Below are 21,886 nucleotides of genomic sequence, written 5' to 3'. Positions count from 1 at the left end.
TACGTATATAATCAAAGAAAGTAACATGATTACTATTCTGAAGTTGTGTGTGTATATATATATATATATATATATATATATATATATATATATATATATATATATATATATATATATATATATATATATAGTATTGGTCAAAAGTTTTAGAACATCCCAATTTTTTTATTTTTTTATTGATATTTTAGCAGTTCAAGTCCAATGAATAGCTTGAAATGGTACAAAGGTAAGTGGTGAACTGCCTGAGGTTAAAAAAAAGTCTAGGTTACCCAAAACTGAAAAATAATGTACATTTCAGTATTTTACAAAAAGGCCTTTTTCAGGGAACAAGAAATGGGTTAACAATGTAAAGTTGTTCTGTAGCAATGGAGGTTGATCAAGCTTTGAAAGTTGGTGCTACCAATTCCCACAGGTGTTCCAACTTGTCTGGATTACTTACAACCCCCTCTGTTTGTATAAAAGTATTGTTGGAACACACTGTGGTACTGTACCCTCGTGAGCATTATTTGAACAGTATTGTATTGCAGAAAGTAGTGTGTTGCCATAAAAATGGTGGGGAAAAGGCAATTAACAATGGAAGAGAGACAGACCATCATAACACTTAAGAATGTTGGTCTTTCCTACAGAGAAATTGCGAAGAAAGTCAAGGTGTCACTGAGTAAAGTATTCTTCACCATCAAAAGGCACTTAGAAACTGCGGGAAACTCTGACAGGAAGAGGTCTGGCAGACCCAAAGCCACAAAAGAATCAGAAGACAAGTTTCTGAGAGTCAACAGCTAGCATGATAGGCGGCTCACAGGACAACAGCTTCAAGCACAGTGTAGTATCTGAAGAGCCTATAAGGTTAAAGTCTGTATAAAGCTCAAATGTGCTGAGAAATCATGAGCACTGTATTAGTGATGTAAGTTTAATGATTTGATTTCCATTGTAGAAAGAATGCCACGAGTGTGTTCAGCTGTTATATCTGCCATATATGAGTCAAAAAATTTAGAATACGTTTTGGTTTATAAATTGATTCCATGATTTCTTTTTTAACTTAAATTGTTCATTTGTTCTATTCTTTCATTTCAGAGTACAATAAGACATTGAACTGCATGAATTTCAATAAAAACCTGGAAAAATTGTGGTGTTTTAAAACTTTTGTACACCAGTAGTGTATATATTAATATTCAACCTACAAGAAATCAGTAATGGACACAAATGCCCTTTTGAGCAACTCCTGATCTTTCATTTCAGATGCTGGTCCTATATTTGCACGGTGACATCTGGAATTGTGTGTTCAAATCAACATGTGTTTTAAAAAGCATGATTTGCCCAAATACTACAAGAAACTTTGTGTTGGGAAGTCTATCCAAATGTGGCATGATGTTAATATAGTACATGTACTGTACCAGCATCTTTACCCACAGGATGTGCAACAAAACTATTAATCCATTTAGAGTGAGACTCAATCCAGTAACTCTGCTCGGATTCTCATTGTGTACTTTAGGTCGTCACAGACGGAGACGGCAGGGTCCATGTGGAAACCACCAAAGGACACTGTGTCTTCACCATCGAGGGGGCAGAGAGGCAGGACGAGGGAATCTACTCTGTTGTGGTTCGAAACCCCGCTGGGGAGGACACTGCAGATATCAATGTGAAAGTTGTCGGTAAGACTGAACTGTCAGCAGTCAGGTTTTCATTATCATCACCGTCTAGACATAATCACAATCAGTCCAGCACCTATACGTGTAAAAATACATGTTTCTTTTCTAAAGATGTGAGCCATTTCCCCTCCCAGATGTTCCAGATCCTCCCCAGGCTCCCAGAATCCTCAGCGTGGGAGAGGACTCCTGTGTAGTCCAGTGGGACCCCCCTCTGTTTGATGGTGGACAGCCAGTTATTGGTAAGAAAAACTAAAAACAAACATCAAAATGCTTCATTTGTTTAAATTATTTGGAGGTCTTCTCTTCCTTTATTGTTCTGACAAACCTAGTCGATAACATTTTGATTCTCAGGCTACGTGCTGGAGAGAAAGAAGAAGAAGAGCTACAGGTGGATGAGACTGAACTTTGACCCTTATCCGGACACGACCTATGAAGCCAAGCGGATGATTGAAGGAGTGGAGTACGAGATGCGAGTCTATGCTGTCAACGGCATCGGCTTGTCTCGTCACAGTTCAGCTTCACAGCCTTTCGTGCCAGTCGGTGAGTCTTTACTAACACATTAAATCTGCCTCCTATCCCACTTGGTGCATTCAATGAATCTCTTTCAGACATTTGCTCCACTGCATATTCAATGAGCTGTTTATTGTTGAAACTGTTCTATAAAAGAGATCATACATTTATCAGTAGATTCAATGAAAAACAAAAGATAAATTCTTATACACACTACAGTATCATGAAGATGATGATTTATCTAAAGGAGTAATGGTAGATGGTGATGACGTTGACATATTTGTGCCATGTCTGGTTTGGTCAGACAAGGTTTCACTCTGGTCATGGGGCCTGGTTGATTTGTGGTCATGACAGGAGGGGGTCATCATTGTTTGTTGTAATCCAAGAAGGCTGTGGATAGTCTGTGTAACAAAAATATAGCTTGCACATACATGATCCACAGGTCATTTCTGAAGACAGAAGACTTACAACTTTCAGACAGGTTGCTAACGTCACATCTACGTCAGCAAGCTCAGTTTTTAGCTGTGCAGTAATGCTCAGCCATCACCGGAAAAGTGCTTCTAATAGCATTCACTGCTCTCTGTCCAGAGCAACAGGATCTGTTGCTCCATTTATTTTACTGTCTATGAATGTAGCCCCGAGCCGCTAGCCTTAAGCAGAGATTGGAGTGGGCTACAGATGTCTGGTAAGATCCCTTCTTCTAACTCCACATCTCCAGACTTTTTTCATTTTCAAACTTCAGTCTTCAGACCCAACCGACGCTGATTCAAGTGACATCAGTTGAGGCAATTTATCTCCACACAGCTCCCTCTGGATTCACAAATGGCTTCATACAGCTTTTTCACAAACACATTAGTACTCCTCAAGACCTGCAGTGCATGTAATCCAAAGAACCTTTCCTCTCTACCGTAGCATTCACAATATTTCCTCCATGTAATGCCTGAACAGCCTTGAACAAATACTTACCGATATGACATGACCAGTTGCAAACGATTTGTCTGAAAGTTGAGCAAAATTGAAATTTGTTGACCCGATGAAGTCACAACTAAGAGGCTTTGACTTAAGAATTCTACAGTTGGTGGGTTGTTTTGTCACTATCAATCAAATATGATCAAAGCAAAAAAAAAGTGTGTTTTTAAGTGATAAACTACTAATAAATAATACCTCAAGATATTTTAAAAACGTTGATTGTTGCTTATTTGACCATGAATATTAAATGCTATAGAGAATTAGTTAAGATTCAAATAAAGTTTTTGATGGCTTTAAGTCCTTTTCAATGAGGAATTTACATTCGCTATTGATCATATGTTCAGCCTCTACCGTACTTCTCTAAGGAGACCTTTTCGTTTATGATGTTCTTTTCTAGACTCCTCGTCTAAATCTTTATACAGCACCTGGGCATTCTTCATGTTGGTCCTGAACATAGAAACATGAGGGGGGAGGTTGAGTAAGATATAAGCTTGATAATTTGACTTGTTTTACTTCCTTCCTTTACATCATGGTGTGTGATCCAGAGGTCTGGGACCAGTTTAGTAACATGTACTATCTTACTTTCCTGACAGTATCCTCCTATAAGGCAGGGGCTCAGGTTTGCATTGTCTTTTAGTCTACTATACGATCACGGATTCTTGAACCACCATCTCATTCTCCACTTGTTGATTTAAGAGAGGACATCATTGTATCCAGATGGCTACTTGCTTGTAAAACAGCCGATAAGGAAACTATCTTTGGCTTCCCTCTCTATAAATAATAGCCTGGAAGCACTCAGCTCTGCTTGGGCGAGCTGCTTAACACAGAGGGGTTCATGCTACTGTGGAGGCTGCTCCAGAGGAAGAATTGTTGTCGCTACAGCAAAGAGAATGAGAGACTGTATGTGTATGTGTGTGTGAGAGAAAGAGAGAGAGAGAGAGAGAGAGAGAGAGAGAGAGAGAGAGAGAGAGAGAGAGAGAGAGAGAGAGAGAGAGAGAGAGAGAGAGAATGAGAGCATAGGTTAAAGCAAGGCAGCATCTGGCAGAAGAGCCAGACACGTACAAGCCACCAGCTTCAGTCAGCAACAGGACTGCTACACTCTGTTGAAGGATGACAAAGCCTAAACTTCCAAAGACAGCTGAGAAGAAGCCAGTGGAAACAGAGAAACATGCTCCAGTGGAGGCTCCAGAAAAGGTGGAAGCCAGCAAGTCTGAGACAAAGACGCCTCCTCCACCTCCTGCGGTCGAACAGGAACCAGAAGCCAGTAGTGAACCACCAGCAGTAGGCGCCCCTGCAGAGGCAGCCCCCAGTGGGGAAGAGGGAGCTCCAGCTGAGAATGAGACACCACAAGCAGAGGGTATCCCCCCAACAGAAAGTGTCCCCCCTGCAGAAGAGACCCCTGTGGAGCCCGTTCCTGCTGCTGAACCTAAGCCACAACCTGCTGGTAGTAGTGTTATTAATTTTGAGATGTCGGATTATCATGTAGGTTTTAGAAATAGAAATGAAACTTAATTGGCTGCATATTCCAGCCACTCATTTTTCAGCGGTGTACATGTTTGAAAGTGTTGAGCACGGTTTAGTCATGGCGCTGTTTATGATTTGCTTTTAATACACATCTGAATGAGATTTTTGCTCTGCACCTTTTGTCCAGACCATCCTGAGCTACTTTACAAACAATCTCTGCTGCTGTGACTTTCTACACACAAGGAAACCCATGACCCCATACAGGTGTTCCCATCATTTGCTTACACTGAATAGGCCTACTTGTGTCCTGTGACACAGAGTTGTTGCAACAACATGAAAATATATGGTTGACTAAACATTACCTCGGAACAATAAAGTTCTTCTCTGTTGCCATTTGGAGGATTCTTCACTGCACCATGCGCAAAACTAGTCATAGTATGAGTTGGTTACTCATCCCAAATTATCATACTTCCAGTATTATTAGCTGATATTGTATATTTGGGAATTTTTTATGAAATTATTTTTGTTGCAATGGCTTGTCACTTAGGTGGTTAAAAAGTTTAATTTACTAACTTTAATATGATGATGTGTCATCAGGATTTATCTTTAATTTAAATATAAAATACATGTTTAAAATGTTTTTTTAATTTTCTTCAGTCTCACTCAAAATAATTATATGGCCATTATTTATCTCTATTAGAAGTCAATGATACTGTACATATTTTCTCCCCCTCCATAATTCATTGACTACTACAGTTTTACAATAGACACAAATACAATTTTAAATGAGAGTACATCTCAATGCTAAACAATGTCATAATAATATTGCTTCATCGTTTGCTTTTTTACTTGAAAACAAGGCTTTTTAGTCTCTGCAGCTTCAACTTGTTGTGACACTGGTTTGCTTTTGGCACTTCTGTAGTGAAAACAGTGTGTGGGAAGTGGCTGATAAATCAAAGTATTTTAATGCAAACTTAAATCACGTCATTTAATCCCTGTGGGACGGAAAATACAGCCAGCACTTAGACTTCAGCCCTGCTGTGAACTCCAGGTCAGTCAACCGGCTCATCTTTCCCGGGATGACATACGCAGGCTTACAGGCTAATAGACTATTTTGATAACTGATAACACAACCACAAATATCTGATATTGAAATTGACATCATCTTTGTTTTCTGTTGTCAAATATATACTAATTTACATCAGTCTTTACTATGTAAATTAAATGTTAACTGCATTTCTAATTTCTCACACAACCAGGCACCACAGGCCCTGGATAATTAACATTGTTTTTAATGTTAAACATATAGTTACGCCAATAACATTTCTTAACCCAAGATTACCAAATCTGATAAACAACTACAGTACTTATGTACTTGCAATTACTGAACATTTAAAGCTATAGTGCGTAGTTTCTGTCTCCCCCATGAGGAATTCTAAATAATGACAACAACACTCGAGCGTCCACGTCCATGATACGAGCCTTCTGTGATTGCGCATGTGCCCTCACTCCTCCCCCTACGCAATTGCTAGTAACCAAGGAGGACACGGAGGATTAAAAAAACATGATGAACTCTTCAGAAGAGGTCATTATTTTCACTCGAGCTTCTGCACGGGAAAGTCACCGGACGACACAATCTTGTGAACATAGTCATACTGAGAAATACAGAGAGAGTAGTCTTAATAAGCTTTGTAGCAACTCATTTGGCAATGGCTTGAATGTAACGGACGTTCATCAATATCATAATGTTACGCACTAAAGCTTTAAGATTGTGTGGACAGAAACAGTAGACAGACACCAGACACATATAGCCACAGACACAAACTAATTCCCCATTATTTGGCTCAAAGATCCAACAAATCAACTAAATTGCCGCCTTGGTAGCAATTCTGTTGCCTGTAGGTAAGTCAAAGTTAAATTGAAAGTAAGGAGCTGCCAAAGATGTACATGGTCAAAATGCTCATTCCACCTTAAAACCACTTGATCCAGTTTGTGTTACTTTTTCCTGATCAGGTTCATCCACTTGTTCAGTAATTCATTCCAAATGTAATTCAGTAATGCTCTAACTGACTAACAGAGACCATTAATCTGCCCTCTGCCTCACTCTCAGCCCCCACAAGTGAGCCCATTGGACTCTGCGTTGACGACATCAGTGACACTTCCATCTCTCTGAAGTGGCGGCCGCCTGAGAGGATCGGCTCAGCTGAACTTGAGGGTTATGGCGTTGAGTACTGCAAGGAAGGCAGTAAGTGCTGCAGCCACCCGCCTGCATGCTTTTGATGAGGAAAAGGCATATATCATTAACGTTTATATACACCAATCAGTTAATCACAGTAAAGAATAGTTGTTGATCCTTCCAAATATCTAAACATCCGATACAGGACAGTTAGATTACCAAAAACTGTTGTTTGTTTAGGAAAAGGATGAAAAAAATCTCTGACAGGAGGCAGCCTGGTGGCAAAACGGTTAAGGTGCATACCATATTATTGCAACATCCCAAGTTGCATGTTATACTCCTTTCTCTTATTTTTGTTTCCTGTTGGCCTCTATACTTACAGCTATCCAATAAAAAGCAGTATATCAAAATACAGTGTATGGACAGTGTTTGTCAGGGCAAAATAAATGTAATTGATTGATATTTGTTATGACTGGAATTATAGTATATATCTGAATTGTATTTGCTGTCATGAACTGTTGACCCCCTTTTGTTGTTTGTTTCCTGTTTATAGCAGATGAATGGATACCAGCCATTCAGGGTCTGACTGACCGGACATCATTGACCATCAAAAATCTCACCACCGGAGACAAGCTGCAGTTCCGTGTGCGGGCCTACAACATGGCAGGACCCAGTGTTCCCACCACTCTGGCTCAGCCTGTCACCATCAGAGAGATAATGCGTGAGTATTTATAGAGTGGTGACTTTTGACAACACTCTGCTCATTTAGTACATTTAATACATCTCATATAGCTAAATATTTCTCCTAATTTAAACTCACCCTTTAGTCTGAGTTTCTTCCATTTCTTTCAGTCCCCGTCATGCCTCTTATTGTGTTTTTTTCTTTCACAGAACGCCCTAAAATTTGGCTCCCCAGAAATCTCCGCCAGACTCTTATCAAGACAGTTGGAGAAACTGTCAATCTTGTGATTCAATTCCAGGTGCGGTACAGTAGACCTTCTTGAAATCATCCTTCAAACACCACAATGCTTTTCTTATGTCTTTATACGGTGCACACATCAGAGTGAAACATAAATGTACAACATGAACATGAATGTACACACCTGTAAGGGTCGAAGATTTACGGTTCAAGATTTACGGCTCAATTACGGTAAATGTAATTTTATATTTCTTGACAAACTGGCTAACAAGTTTCTACATCCTCATGGTATATTTGTCATATTACTATCTACATCAAAAACCGTAAGGCACCTTTAGTGTTGTTAGATACTTAGTGGCAGTTGGGTGAAACATGTAAAGGCCCTGACACACCAACCTGATGGCCGACCGTCGGCAGAAAAGGCAGTCGGACTGATCGGTCGGCTCCCGTCTCTCAAAAAATTACCTCGGAACACACCGAAGCGATGCCGACTTGAGCGTATATTCTGCGCATGCATGAGACATAATCGACTCCATAACAGCAGGTGGCGCTAATCTGTATTGTCGCCTAAACAATAAACCGGAAATGACGGAACATCTCTTTAGACCTAGTAAACACAGAGCACGCTGTCGTCAGTCATTGTTTTCATCAGAGAGTGTTGAAAGTAGTCAAGAAGGATCGTTGTTGTCATTACTCACTGAACGGAAGAAAATAAGATTGGCTAGTAATAAGAAGATACTGGCGTTGTCAGCTTCTTGTGGAAGAAGCACTGATTCGCTTGTCAAGGGCTAGCACTCCACCAATCATATTGGTCATTGAGTCCGACTGCCCACTGGCCGATTCAACAAGTCAAATCGGCCAAAATGGATGCCGACGGCTCCTCCAACTGACGACGGCATGTAACACACCGAACAGACTCGAGTCACCGACCTCGCCAGACTGTCTGACGGCCGAAAATTGGGTTGGTGTATCAGAGACTTTAAGTTTGGTCTGAAGGTGGCGCCAGAGGGAACTTCTACTAATACCTATAAACACCTTTACGTTAAAGTTAAATCTTGAAGATCTCATTTTGGTTCTCTTTGGCGGCAACCATGGCACTAAGTGGTAATTGCAGGTGTGATTTTGGATCTCACTTCCCAGAGATCCAAACAGTGTGTGATAACAGTTAGCTCAGTTGGCAGTTGAAAGCAGGACTGTTGTGTTAGCTCCACCTACCCTCTCTGGCGGACCAACCACTGCTGGTTGACGGAAAACACGTCACTAACTCTGCCGCCACTTGTGATTTTCCCGGGGAATGACACCTCAGACACCCCGTTCATAATACTGCAAATGCAAGGGCTTTCATCAGTCAGCCATAGGCTCAATCACCACTGTGTTATCTCATTCGGCCATAGATAGTGACTTACAGTATAGGACATTTATTTAAATGAAATTCCTCGAGATTATTACTTCAACAGGTAACTTTCAAAAAGTGTTGGGCCAGGGGAAATCTTGACCTGTTGGTGGCTACGTGGAAGGTCAAGCATCATGTTTGTAACAAATACGGTGTAGTGACAGACTAAACGGCCATATTTCTACATCTCCTTGAAAAATCTTACGACTTTCAGTGAATGTAGTTAGCGCCGAAAGGGTCAGTACTGACTTGTGACACACGAGGGGGCGTGTTTGTGTGACGCTGATTTAACCCGGCCCAAGTGGAAGGTGGGAGTGTCATGGAGGATTGATTCAGGAAGCAGAGGCGGAGAGCCTCAAGCAGACGGACGCCACAGGTCACACACACTGGAGACAAACATTTTTTGGAAGGCTGATTCTTATTTTTGTTTTCCCACAGCAAAACCTTTTTGTAAATACGCCTTTTAAAAACTTGAAACGGCGGCTGGGTGAATCAGTTATTACAGCACAAACCCCTATTAGGTTGGAAAGTATACACTCATCCAGGACAGCTTAGTCTCATTCTCACGTTGAATGCAACAAGCAGAGAGAGGAGACAATATAAGTAATGTTTCAAGCTAGGTTAGCCTTTTACTAGCTGTGTTTCTGTGTCCAATGAGTCCAGGTTAGCTTTTCTTTGTAACATCTGAAATAATTTGTTATTTTTGACCTGACATATAGCATCTTGAACTGAAACTTTGTCTTTTCTGGTCATGCAGGGTAAGCCCAGGCCAAAGGTCACATGGAGCAAAGACGGGGAGCTTCTGAGCCCCACATTCGCTAGTGTCAGGAACAGCGATACGGATACGATCCTCTTCATCCGCAGGACAGAGAGAAATCACTCTGGGAAGTATGAACTCCAGGTGCAGATTGAGAACATGGAAGACACAGCAAGTATCACACTGCAGATTGTTGGTAAGCAGGACTGAACACATTGAGGGCTGGCAGTGGGAATTATTGTTTTGAATAAATACAATCATTGTAGCGGAAAGTTACTCAAAATTCTGATTTCTCCTCTGTAGATCTCCCAGGGCCCCCTCAGGCTATGAAGATCACAGATATCTGGGGCTTCAATGTGGCACTCGAGTGGAAGCCGCCGAAGGACAACGGTAACTGTGAAATAACTGGTTACACCGTTCAGAAAGCTGACAAGAAGACCATGGTGAGACTCCGCACCCTTGGGTGCTAGCAGCAAAGCTAACATCTGTTTTTATTTTACATTCAAGTGAAGCTGAAAACAGGTTTCTGATGTTGATGGTATAGGCAATGATTATGCGAATTCAATCACAGCAATTAGCCAGAAAAAAGCCCTCTAAGAATATATATTCATATAGTACATCAGATGTTTTTACTGGAAGGCTTTGTACCCAGGCTGAAAAGGCTGCGTTGAAAACCTCCCTGCACCCAATGAAGATAAATAATTTACTTTTTAAAGATACCAAATCCAAATGTTGATGTTAGCATGTTGCGCCACCAAATAATGAGTAGCTGCAGTCAAAATGAGTAACAATAAAGAACATTTCTTCCTGCACTTAAAATGCATATATTTTTAGACATATTGACACTACCCACACTGATTCAATTTAAAGTAATTTGGACCTGGCTTAACTCCAGTCTCAAGTCTCAGTTACTAGCAACAACATATGATATCCAGAGGTCTTTTTAGGGGAAGGCAATGTTAAAATTTCTTGCTCACTGAAACTGGTCCATTGGAGGTCTTTAGTTCTACCCGACAACCACCAACTGAGCTGCTGTAAAGCCACATTTGCAAACCTCCCTTTCTATTGATATGAGTGAGGAAGTCTCTACATGTGTGAGGATGAATGCTGCATGGACACAGAGGGATATTTTAGCCTCCCTTGTGACACATAAACTGTAATCAGCCAATGCTGAGCAAGCAGTCTCCTCTGCGGGCCAGGAGTGATGCATCATGGGCCTGTTGGCAAGACCTCCAACTGGCACCGTCCTCCACCTCGAGCTGCCAGGAACGATATCGGCCAGGAATGTCCTAATCTTATACTCGTAGCCTTGACCTGGTCTGGATTGTGTGTACGGTGACGCAGGGCCATTGTTTTCCTGCCCGGCTTGGTTGATGGTTCATGTTTCACTGTAGTCATTATTAGATCAAATTAATTTTCCTTGCATCTCTTTATAGCAAGCTTGGGGATGCTGATCATCATGTTACCAATAACAATGTGCTGTGTACCTGTTAGATGTCAGATAATGGCTGATGCAGTTTAAATCTGCCCATATCTTATTTCATTCTTGTACCTAAACAAATACATTTTAACTGTGAGAAATTACACTCATTTAACTCCTTTAGTTTCAGGTACATTGTGATGGTATTTTGAAATCAAATCAGTGATATATCACTGATAGAATGTTATTGTCTGATGTTATTTGCCATAATTTATTTATCAAATATAATTAGTCTCAGTGAACAAACAGTGGACCCTTGTGACTGAAATTGGTTGCAAAATAGGGAAATCTGAGTTGATTAACCTTATTCTGTCTTTATATTAATAGTAATTTGTTTTTTCATATTATGTTTTAACATTATAAGAGAGAGAGAGGAGTTCCTTAATTAATAACTCACCACTTAGCTCACCATCAACCTTACCTCTAAAATCACCTATAGGTGTTCAGTTGGGTTGAGATGTGGTGATTGTGAAGGCCACAGCATATGATTCACAACATTTCCATCAAATCATTTAGTAACCCCCTCATAATGCCATTTTCTTCACATTTTCCACCTGTACAACATAAACTACATATTGAATTGGAAACAAAACTGAATGTGCAACATGTTTTTGCAATTCATATGAAGGAGTGGTTTACGGTCTACGAGCAGTACAGGCGAACCAACTGCGTCGCGTCTGACCTCATCATGGGGAATGAGTATGTCTTCCGAGTCTTTGCCATCAACCTGGTGGGTCTCAGCCCAGAGCCCTGCAACACAGCAGACAGCGCTTACATCCAGAAAACAGGTGAGCTCAGCCTCTGACAGCACATATATATAATTAGTGCAAAACCATTGTGGTTCTGATTTTATGTCCTGAAGAAAAAATAATATCCAATTACCCAGTTGTGGTCTGTCTCTCTGCTCAGGTATCGAGTACAAGCCGCCCACCTACAAGGAACATGACTTCTCACAGGCTCCCAAGTTCACACATCCGTTGGTGAACCGTTCTATCATAGCAGGATACAGCACGACCCTCAGCTGCTCTGTCAGAGGAACGCCAAAGGTCAGTAGGCTCATCACATAATATGCACATTTACAGATTTCATAGCACTAACAAACACAAATCTTATACTTTTTATTGTAAAGAAAAACAAATTAATGGAAGACATTTTAAGTGAGGTTTAGACAAAACAACTCCTACTTCTAGCTAATTATTTCCAGAGTTTTCAAGCATATTACAGTAGCTGTTATGATTACAGAGACTTTTCGTCTATGTTTGCTTTAAAAGAAAGTTAAGCATGATAGCACCAATCCAAACTCAAGTTCCAAATAACAACTTTATCCAGAGTTTTCAAACATACAGTTGAGAGAGAAATAACTGAGTAAAATTCAAGAATTAAAGCAAAGGAAAAACACTCAAAAACCATCAGAAACATATACCTATAACCTCTGAGACACACACACACACACACACACACACACACACACACACACACACACACACACACACACACACACACACACACACACACACACACACACACACACACACACACACACACACACACACACCTCTTTATGCAAACATTTGGGGATTAGTAGGAAGTAATAAACACCATATTCTCAGTGAAACAGTATCCACCAGATAAACCCAGTGATGACTAATGGACTAGTACTAAATTATGGCCTAATTGTAAGAGTATTGCAGATTGTGAAAAGTATCACCTGATGTACTGTAATACTTTGTCCTATGTTGTTAGCCCAAAGTGACCTGGTACAAAAACAAGATGGACATCTCGAATGAAGCCAAGTACCGGATGCTCAGTAAACAAGGTGTTCTGACGCTGGAGATCCGTAAGCCCTGTACGTTCGACGGGGGAGTGTATATGTGCAAAGCAGTCAATGACAGCGGAGAGGACATAGTGGAGTGTAAACTGGAGGTCCGCCGTAAGTATCCTGCGTGGTGGTACAGAGACAGAAACGCATGTGTCCTCTTTTTCATGACCCACTTAGACAACATACTTTCCTCCTCTGGTATTTTTCCCTACTTTTTTATTTTTTTAATAATAAATGTTTTATAATGAAAGTCCACATAAAGAAAAACATATATATTAGTGTAAATGTGAGAATATAGTAATTATTTCCATCAGGTTAAATTATAGCACTTGTTTTTCCTGTGGTGGAATCTGTATGTGCTTTATTTTACGTGTTTCTCAATTTCCACTGAATCCATTTCTAGTTTATATCACAGTATATATAGTAACAACAAACACATACAATTTTTTACATTAATAATGGATCACATGACTTGTTTATGAGGTGTCACTAGTGATGAACCCATATACAATTATTACCAGTGTCTGCAGTTCCCCTCAGCTCTACAGACTTTTATTACGTCTATAAGATAATTGTCTAATTCTTTTGGCCGACAACTTTGTTTTCATTCACTCTCACAGCTCCGATAGCGTCCTTTTCATCGGAAAAGCTCTAAAAACACTACATGATTAGCACCAAACAGCAGACAGACTCCGTTAGCAACTAGCTGGTGGACATAGTGGAGCTAAAAGATGTTTGCTGGACAGGTAAAAAGGGTTTGAAAACAAGTTTGTCATCTCAACTTAGAAGGTGATGATATGTCAATATTGTGTTCACACCCTGTTTCTGCTTCCCCCAAGTGGAGAACAAAATCTGTTATTGCTTATAACCATTGTTTGGCTTAAGTCATACAATTTAATTCTTTTTTACACAAAAAAAACCCCCGTAGTGATACACTGTTGAAAAATATGTTCTTGCATTTGAAAATCGTACAGCAAATGTAACTTTGTGCAATTGACTTATCAAGGCCTCTGAATCTTGACTTATGTTCCTGGTTTGCAGCTCAAGTTGCTAAAGAAGATAAGTGAGGAGGTTGGAGCTGCTGACTGAAGAGAAGATCGATTTGTCTCCTGCATGTTGACTGTTTTGTGTCACGAGAAACTCTTCACCTGCATCACGAACTGTTTAACCCAAATCCTTTTTTTGTGTTTGCACCACTTTCATCTTCTGGAATCATCATGTATCGTCGTCACTGTTGTGTTAGTATCATGTGTACCACTGGATTACTGAATTCTAATAGTCAAAGAAGGTAGCAATGTCATCTTGTTTCTCAGTCCTTTCAGCTGATCTAAAGAAATGGATTGCAGTGTTTGGATTTGTTTGTGTGCTTACAAAGGTCAATATATATGCTTCAAAAACACAAGTGAGTGATTCCATTCAGTCATATTCTCAAGTAGTGGCATTACAGTGTAGTCAGTAGTGGTGAATAAGTGGACACCAGTAAAATTGCCATCATGATAGCTTTAGCAGCCATGGCATTCAGAAAATGAATGAGAGCATGCCAGTGATACTCAGAGGTCCAGAGGAATGGACAAGAGTTGTTGAGGGCTTAGTTTTATTGTAACAAAGCCTCGCTAAAGCCAGAGGTGTGAGGCATGTGCCTAATGTGCACGCCACAGATGGATGTGTGTGAATTGCTGGAATAGCTATGATGTCCTTTTACCACTGGGGACATGTGAGAGTGAAGAGGAACACATGGTGGTGTTCTTCGAGCGGGAGCTGCTGTAACATCACTCCGCAGTTCCTTTGATGCCTTCAATGTAAATATTTCCTGTGTCCTCTCAACATGCAGCTGCAAAAGATCCAGTGAGCCTTTGTACATGTGCCGGGCCACTATTAACATAAATGACGAATGCCTTACAGCGCCTCCACTTTTGCCAGGTGTCTTGACACAGGGATTCACCAAAATCCATAAATTACAAGTGAAAAGGTGACACGGTTCAAAGCTAAACAGGACTTCTCAAATGGCACGTCTGTTTCTTTATACAACCCCAGAGGTTATTTTTCATTCATCACCAAGTTACAGCTCACTACACGAGTAAAGGGAGCCAGCAGTGGTGGACAACATGACTGGAGGTGAAAGGAAACTCCACCGAATGGCACAAAGGGTCTTAAACCTGTTAACAGGCTTGGAAAGGTCCCGTTTAAACAAAACAGTTCATCCCTGAAATGATGTCTGCTTTGGGCTTTGCAGCTGAAACTATTTTAACAAGACCAAGTCTACAGCTAGCAGCTCTGTGGGGCACCGCAGTGCTTTAAGCTAAATGCTAACATTAGCAGCGGTGGAAGAAGTAGTAGAAAAGTAGCAATACCACAGTGTAGAATACTTAAAGTTAAAATCTAAAGGCAGTCTATATGTTGCTTAAGTAAAAAAAGTATTACCTTAATCATACACTTAAAGTACAAAACTAAATGTACTAAAGCATTAATGTACAAACTTTAAAATTGCAGCTGAGAAAGGTGCTGCCAATAAATGCATCATGATTTATTAGTTGATTTTGTATTTATAATCTGAATCTGCAAAATAACTGGTAACTAAAGCAGTCAAATAAATACTTGCAGAATAAAAGCGGAGCAGTAGCCTACATATTAGCATGCAATGGAAATACTCAAGTAAAGTACAAGTACCCCAATATTGTACTTAAATAAATTCACTGAATAATTTTCCACTACGGAATGTCAGTTTGCCAACATGCTCACAATGACAATGCTAACACGATGATGTTTAGTAGGAACTTATCGTGTTCACCATCTTAGTTCATCGTTTAAGCATGCTTACATTGTTATCTAGTAGATGTTGAGATATTTCACTTTTTAATTTTTTTTTCACTTTGACCTTACCGGGACTCTATAGGAAAAGTCAGGGGATCACCAAAGTATAAAGATTGATTCTCTAGGGACCATGAATGTCAAATTCTCATGGCAATCCATCCAATAGTTGTTGAGATATTTCAGTCTAGACCAAAGTGATGGACTGCCTAGCTGCTAAAAACTGATTTTTGGGACATTTTTCTGAGCAGAAATTAGACACTTTATCTTTACTGCCAACTAAGTTTACATAATTTCTCTTAAGTGATCGGACTATTTGACGGTACTCAGTTTGGAGTATGTAACAAAGGTTTGGTAAGTAGAACGATAAGTCCTCACTTTTGATTGGTCAGAGTCCAATGGGGAACTCTGCTGGCAGTAAAAAATGTCAATATTTTCATTTTCAGGTGATTTGACCTTTCTATGCCATACTGCAATAAACATATTTTTTTCTATATTATCTCCAATCCCAGGAATCATCTGTGCAGCGACTTAAAAGTGGCAGAATTGCCAGAAAGAAGTTTTAAACAAATAAGAATGTACAAAAATTTCACATAACATATTTGATAAAGATAACGGTCGCTGTAGTGTTTTAATTTTAACACCAAGGTAAATAAAAATGGTTGTGTTCTTCCAATTTTATTCATTCACGATTTATAGAATTTTTGTATCTACTTGAACAAAATAAAACAACTTGGGGAGATCGCACATGAAAAACTACAAACAAGATTTTAATTTGAACTGAAATTAAGTGAGATTCTTTTTATAATCTGTATTATTTTGCAAGTTTGTATCTATAAAAGATAAAACAAATAATTTCATAGTTTATAGATAGGTTTAAAAAAAATAATCACAGTATACAGTACATAGATTCCTCCCACAATTTGCACCTATCTAAAATGATGGTGTACAACCACATGTCAAAATAAAGCTAAGAATGCAAACAAATAGAATCACAACAGATGAAAACAGACTTTTCTTTTACAAAGCACTGCTGGTAGCCACTGCAGTCGAGGAGGTAGCTTCCTTAGTTAGCATCCCATTCTTGATTACTAGTTTTCTTTTCAAATAATTTACAGACAAAAAAAAAAAAAAAACAATAACCAACCTACTAAAATATTTGTACATTTTCACCAGATGGGACATCTCAAACAATCAACGGACATTTTGGTTGGTGCAAGAATTTACATACCCGGTCGAGACAAATGACTACATGGAAAACAGAAAATAAAATTCAGAGATTAAAATGAAATGGTGCATTATAAGGACACAAGAAAGTCTTGTTGGTGGGAGAAAATGTTTCCCTACATTGCCTAAATTCCTGAGCGCTCACATGACATACACTTGTGGATACACGCTCTGAGGGTGTATCCACCTTTAATGTGTACAGTCATGCTCCAACACACCAAACATCAGTCAATCCCTCGTCACACGCAGTCTCAGGTCAGCTCTCAGGGTAAAAAGACATCTACATTAAAATACTTTACTATATAAAATTGCTCTTTTGAGGACCTGTACAATAATACAGACTGAAATGAACATACAGTAAGTGTGTACAATGCAACTGGATTGGAAAGACACTGGAGGAAGTGAATTAGTTTAAAGATAGGCCTTATTTTCATACTTTTATACCATCGTGCCCATTTATTGTGGTCAAAATGTTGCCAATTAATGCACTGTAGAGCAGAAAAGTGAAGATCCACAATGCAGATACTTCTTTAAATATCTGTTGTTGAATAATAATTACCCATATTTCAAATATAATGGTCCATTTTATACTTTTTGGCACTGCATACTTTCTTGTTGACTCAGCTGGCTGCCAGTCTTGTGCTGTGTTCACATCATGTTGGAAGAAGTGGAAGAGTGGGATTACATTCATGTGTTTAACTTGGACGGTATTAATGTGTTTAACTTGTCGCTCACAAGCCAAATTATGCTTAATGATACATTTTTAATCAAGCAGAAATGTACGTCAGCTATCACTCTTCTCATAAGTTCAACTTGTGTGATTAATAGTTGAATTTTGGAGATTTCCTGTTTGTTGCTTGTTGTTCACCAAATAAAACCAAAGTTAACTTTTTCCTTTAGTGACATTTTTGGAAATGTTCTTTCGTGCCGAGATTTACATTTTAAAAGTGATACCACTCTCATATATGTACGCTAAATAAGAAGCTAAAACCAGCAGCAGGTTAGCTTAGCTTAGCATAAAGTCTGAAAACAGAGGGAAACAGCTAGCCCTACTCTGTCCAAAGGTTACATACCAGAGCATCTAAAGCTCGCTTGTTTAATCCTTCAGTTTTTGAAAAAATTAAAACAGGCCTGCTGTTTCCCTCCGCTTTCAGTTGTTATGCTAAACTAAGCTATCCAGCTGCTGGCTATAGCCTAAACATTAGCATACAGATATGTGATGAGTGGTATTAATCTTCTCATCCAACTGTCAACAAGACAGCAAATAACAGTATTTCCCAAAATGTTAAATTATTCATTTGATCAATGTTGGGCAGGTTTTATTTACAGGAAACACTGTATTCAACAGTCAACAGTTATTGTTTTGTCAGCCAGAAATCTGAACATCAAATAAAAGCAGGTCTTATTTAAGCGTTACTGTACTGAAAAGGCAATGTTTGTTGGGTTTGATGTGTCTCTTTACCCAACGGCAAATACAATGTGTAGCTCAGCAGTCAAGAAAAAAGTTTGATCCAAATCAAACAGCATGATAGCAAACAAGTCAGAAAATAAGGCCCAGATTTTTTTTAAATAACTGGAATTATCTTTCAGACTAATGACCATAATGACCCAAACCTGTATGTGTGTACTATTTTTTGGTGAAGAATTAAACAGAGAAGTCCTGTAGTTTTGGTAAATGCTTGGGGTATATTGTATATTCATCATTCAAAGGCCACCTGAAATTGTCTTCACCGTCCTGCTGCTCAAACAATAAATAACCACCACCAAGCATAGCTGTTGCTATAACAGTGATATCTGCTACGTTTATCACATTCTTAGTCTTAGTAACTTAGAGCAAAGACGTGTTTATTATAGACTGGCATTTACTTATACCATTCTCACACTGATTACGATCACAGGCAGGCATGGCAGAAGTTATTGCTGACGTTACATTATCCCGCTCTGGTAGGTGAAGACCACCTGAAAAGTTACATTCACACAGAAAAGTCTACGATGATTATTACATTTGCTACATTTATGTAAAAACAAAACAAAAAAAATCAAAGTATAAAATCAACAGTTGCTGTGGAGAAGCTTTAAAAATTGACAAGATGTGTAGCCATTAAAATTGAAAAAGCTTATAAGTACAGGTAAAACAGATAAATCGCAAAACCTTTGACACAAACATTGAGGCTCGCAACATCAGGAGATCCAATCGAAAGCAAGAGGCAGGCACTGGCGGCAAGACTTTCCTTTGCGAGATCCTTTGTCGACTAGTTTGTAACATGATGTGCTCAGTTCAGCTCACGTAGAAATGGTCTCTAAGTTCATGAAGCATACCAAGTTCCCTTTAAATGACTGGTTGCATCTCTGTTTACACAGTAATTACAAACATAAGTGCTTGCTGAATAGTGTTTTAATTGGCACATTTTGTTATTTGAGATATAAAAATGTTTATATATTCTTGTAGGATCTAAATTCACATGACAGAGAGATCTGTGCCCTCAGACGTACTGGAGCTCTGACGCGTCCTTAGTCCTTGACTCGAGGTATGTTGTATGAGTAGTGTACCAGAGGAAGGCCTCTGCTCTGACAGAAGCAGGCTCTGCCACAGGCCTGAACCTGGTCTGAACTGTCTGACACAAATGAGTCTCCCTCGTCTGCGTACTCAGACTGAGCAGAGGGTGTGCCGTTGTCTGCCCAAAACCCCTCAGCGCGCTGGCACACTGCAGCTCCCGCCAGGAGGGTGGGACAGCTGTGAGACTTCACCAAGTGTCTACAGACCGTGGAGGACGAGGGAGAAGAGCAGGTTCTGGCATGCAGCGCAGCCTCGCACTGCTCGCATACAACCGTCTCTCCACAAAGCTGTGAGTACACCCCACAGTCAAAGCCCAGGTGGGTGGAGGAGCCGCCGTCTGTGAGCTCCGACCCTCCGCCACCATCATCTCCGTGACTTTCAGCGCCAGCCTTCACCTCCCTGGTCATTCCTCCGCGGCCGCGTAGTCTCAGCCAGTCCTCCCTGAAGGCCGGGCTGAAGAACACATACAGCACTGGGTTCAGGCACGCAGGCAGCGGGAAGAAAATGAGGGTGACGGACTTGGCAATCTCTGGGCCGCCTACTGTAGAGCCAGTCAAGAGAGGGGTGAAGGAGAAAGCTGCCACGGGGCAGAAGAAGATGCAGTTGGTGAAGATGAGCCAGGCAACGTGTCGCAGGGCGCCTGTCTGCTCTGGGTCGGCCAGCTCCACCCTGCCCAGGTGGCAGTACAGCTGGGTGTACACAGCTGCAGTGAACAGGTAAGCCAGCGCGTTGAGCAGCACCAGAACGACTGTAACACTCAGAGCTGGACCCTCTCCGCCAGCGGAGGGCAGGCAGAGAGGAGAGGCGGACTGGTCACTGGAGGTTAGGAGAGGCAGGCAGGCTCCAGCAGCAGCCAGCAGCCCCAGTAGTCCTGCTGCAAGGCTGAAGCGTCGATCTCCTCTCCAACATCTGCGATGGCTGCCGCCGTTCCTTCTGGGTGACATCATTACCTTGCCGAGAATTGTCCGCACGGCCACGCTGCGCTCCACGGCTGCCAGCGAGAGTAACAAGACCGCCCACTCGGACGAGAAGACGGCCAGAGTTCCTGTGACCTGACAGCCAGGCCCCATCTCCCACCACACACCAAACTCGGCAAACGAGCCCCAGGTGGCAACGTCGAGCACGGTCAGCACGCCGACGTACAGGCCTGTGAGCAGGTTGGCCAGGGCCAGCAGCCCCATCAGCAGCCGGGCTGGGGAGAGAGACGGAGTGAGAGAGTGGGAATGGCCTGCGGCTCGGTGTGTTGGGGAGAAGGTGGCCACCAGCACCAGGCTGTTAAAGACCAGCGACACCAGGCAGATGAACCAGACTGTCAGACGAATCATCCAGTTACCCAGCAAGTGCTCACAAGGCTTGAAGGCTCCTGAAGACAGAAACAATGTGGTTGCTCAAAAGTTAACAGTTCATTTGGATTTTTAGATTATTTTAAATCTCTTCAACACGGACCCATAACGAAAGACATTAAAAAGCTGTTTAATGCTTACCTGGTGAAGGAGAGCAATGCATAATCATTGAGATTCTTTCCACATCCTCCCCGCCTAAAATAAAAAATGTCATGTAAGAAATGCAAATGTGAAAAAAAAGACAACCTTGTTTCAAGATAGCAGCCTGGCCAAAAAAAAAAAAAAAAAAAAGAGTCAGGTGCATACAGCAGGAAGTATGTTAACAAGTGCATTTGTGTGACTTTCTAAATTCTTGTTTCTGCTATACAACAATCAACAATAGTTATTTAATTATTACATCTTCCATAACCTGAAATTCATGTTCTGTATACAGTTATTTATGTACGGTTACTTTTTGAAAACTAATTATAGACGTATATCTGAAGCAGGTAAATGCCAGAGTGGGTAAAAGAAAAAGGCCAAAATATTATACGTCTAACATTTACATCTGATAACTGGTGGTCTGGCAAGAATTAATGCTGTTAGTATGCTCATGTGAAACACTGTTGATATTTTTAGTTGCTTTTATGTCAATAAACTCCCCCCAAAAGTTTAGCTAACATCAACATCAACTGTTCCAAAGATAAGGCTCTGACTGCAGCATTCCCACCTGTAGATTTCTTTATGTCATATTCCTCGGAAGAACTTGTAATTGAGTCACAGCCAACGAATGCACAGCACTGGTAGGCATAAGGGAGGGAGATGGACCTACAAACAAA

At 40.6% G+C, this 21,886-nt stretch overlaps 2 protein-coding genes across 8 annotated transcripts in view; one reads left to right on the top strand and one right to left on the bottom strand.

The window, feature by feature from the left end:
• The window catches only part of mybpc3 (myosin binding protein C3), a 38,550-nt gene extending 21,928 nt beyond the window's left edge, over positions 1–16,622 (top strand). For all 6 annotated transcript variants that reach the window (XM_039794299.1, XM_039794298.1, XM_039794297.1 and 3 more), the window contains 12 exons: positions 1,490–1,649; positions 1,781–1,885; positions 1,998–2,186; positions 6,700–6,834; positions 7,319–7,486; positions 7,657–7,745; positions 9,835–10,030; positions 10,138–10,277; positions 11,943–12,102; positions 12,224–12,360; positions 13,058–13,244; positions 14,175–16,622. In XM_039794299.1, the coding sequence (XP_039650233.1) occupies positions 1,490–1,649; positions 1,781–1,885; positions 1,998–2,186; positions 6,700–6,834; positions 7,319–7,486; positions 7,657–7,745; positions 9,835–10,030; positions 10,138–10,277; positions 11,943–12,102; positions 12,224–12,360; positions 13,058–13,244; positions 14,175–14,200 (1,692 nt within the window). In that variant the 3' untranslated portion in view covers positions 14,201–16,622. The remainder of the gene's footprint in view (positions 1–1,489; positions 1,650–1,780; positions 1,886–1,997; positions 2,187–6,699; positions 6,835–7,318; positions 7,487–7,656; positions 7,746–9,834; positions 10,031–10,137; positions 10,278–11,942; positions 12,103–12,223; positions 12,361–13,057; positions 13,245–14,174) is intronic.
• A 1,240-nt stretch (positions 16,623–17,862) lies between these two features.
• The window catches only part of lgr4 (leucine-rich repeat containing G protein-coupled receptor 4), a 35,397-nt gene continuing 31,373 nt past the window's right edge, over positions 17,863–21,886 (bottom strand). For both annotated transcript variants that reach the window (XM_039794303.1, XM_039794304.1), the window contains exons 16-18: positions 21,778–21,875; positions 21,210–21,263; positions 17,863–21,088 (exon numbers count right to left, since the gene is read on the bottom strand). In XM_039794303.1, the coding sequence (XP_039650237.1) occupies positions 19,680–21,088; positions 21,210–21,263; positions 21,778–21,875 (1,561 nt within the window). In that variant the 3' untranslated portion in view covers positions 17,863–19,679. The remainder of the gene's footprint in view (positions 21,089–21,209; positions 21,264–21,777; positions 21,876–21,886) is intronic.

This window comes from Perca fluviatilis, chromosome 3, assembly GCF_010015445.1.
Source record: "Perca fluviatilis chromosome 3, GENO_Pfluv_1.0, whole genome shotgun sequence".
In the NCBI taxonomy this organism is placed as follows: domain Eukaryota; kingdom Metazoa; phylum Chordata; class Actinopteri; order Perciformes; family Percidae; genus Perca; species Perca fluviatilis.
This window is presented reverse-complemented; position numbering and strand designations above follow the sequence as displayed.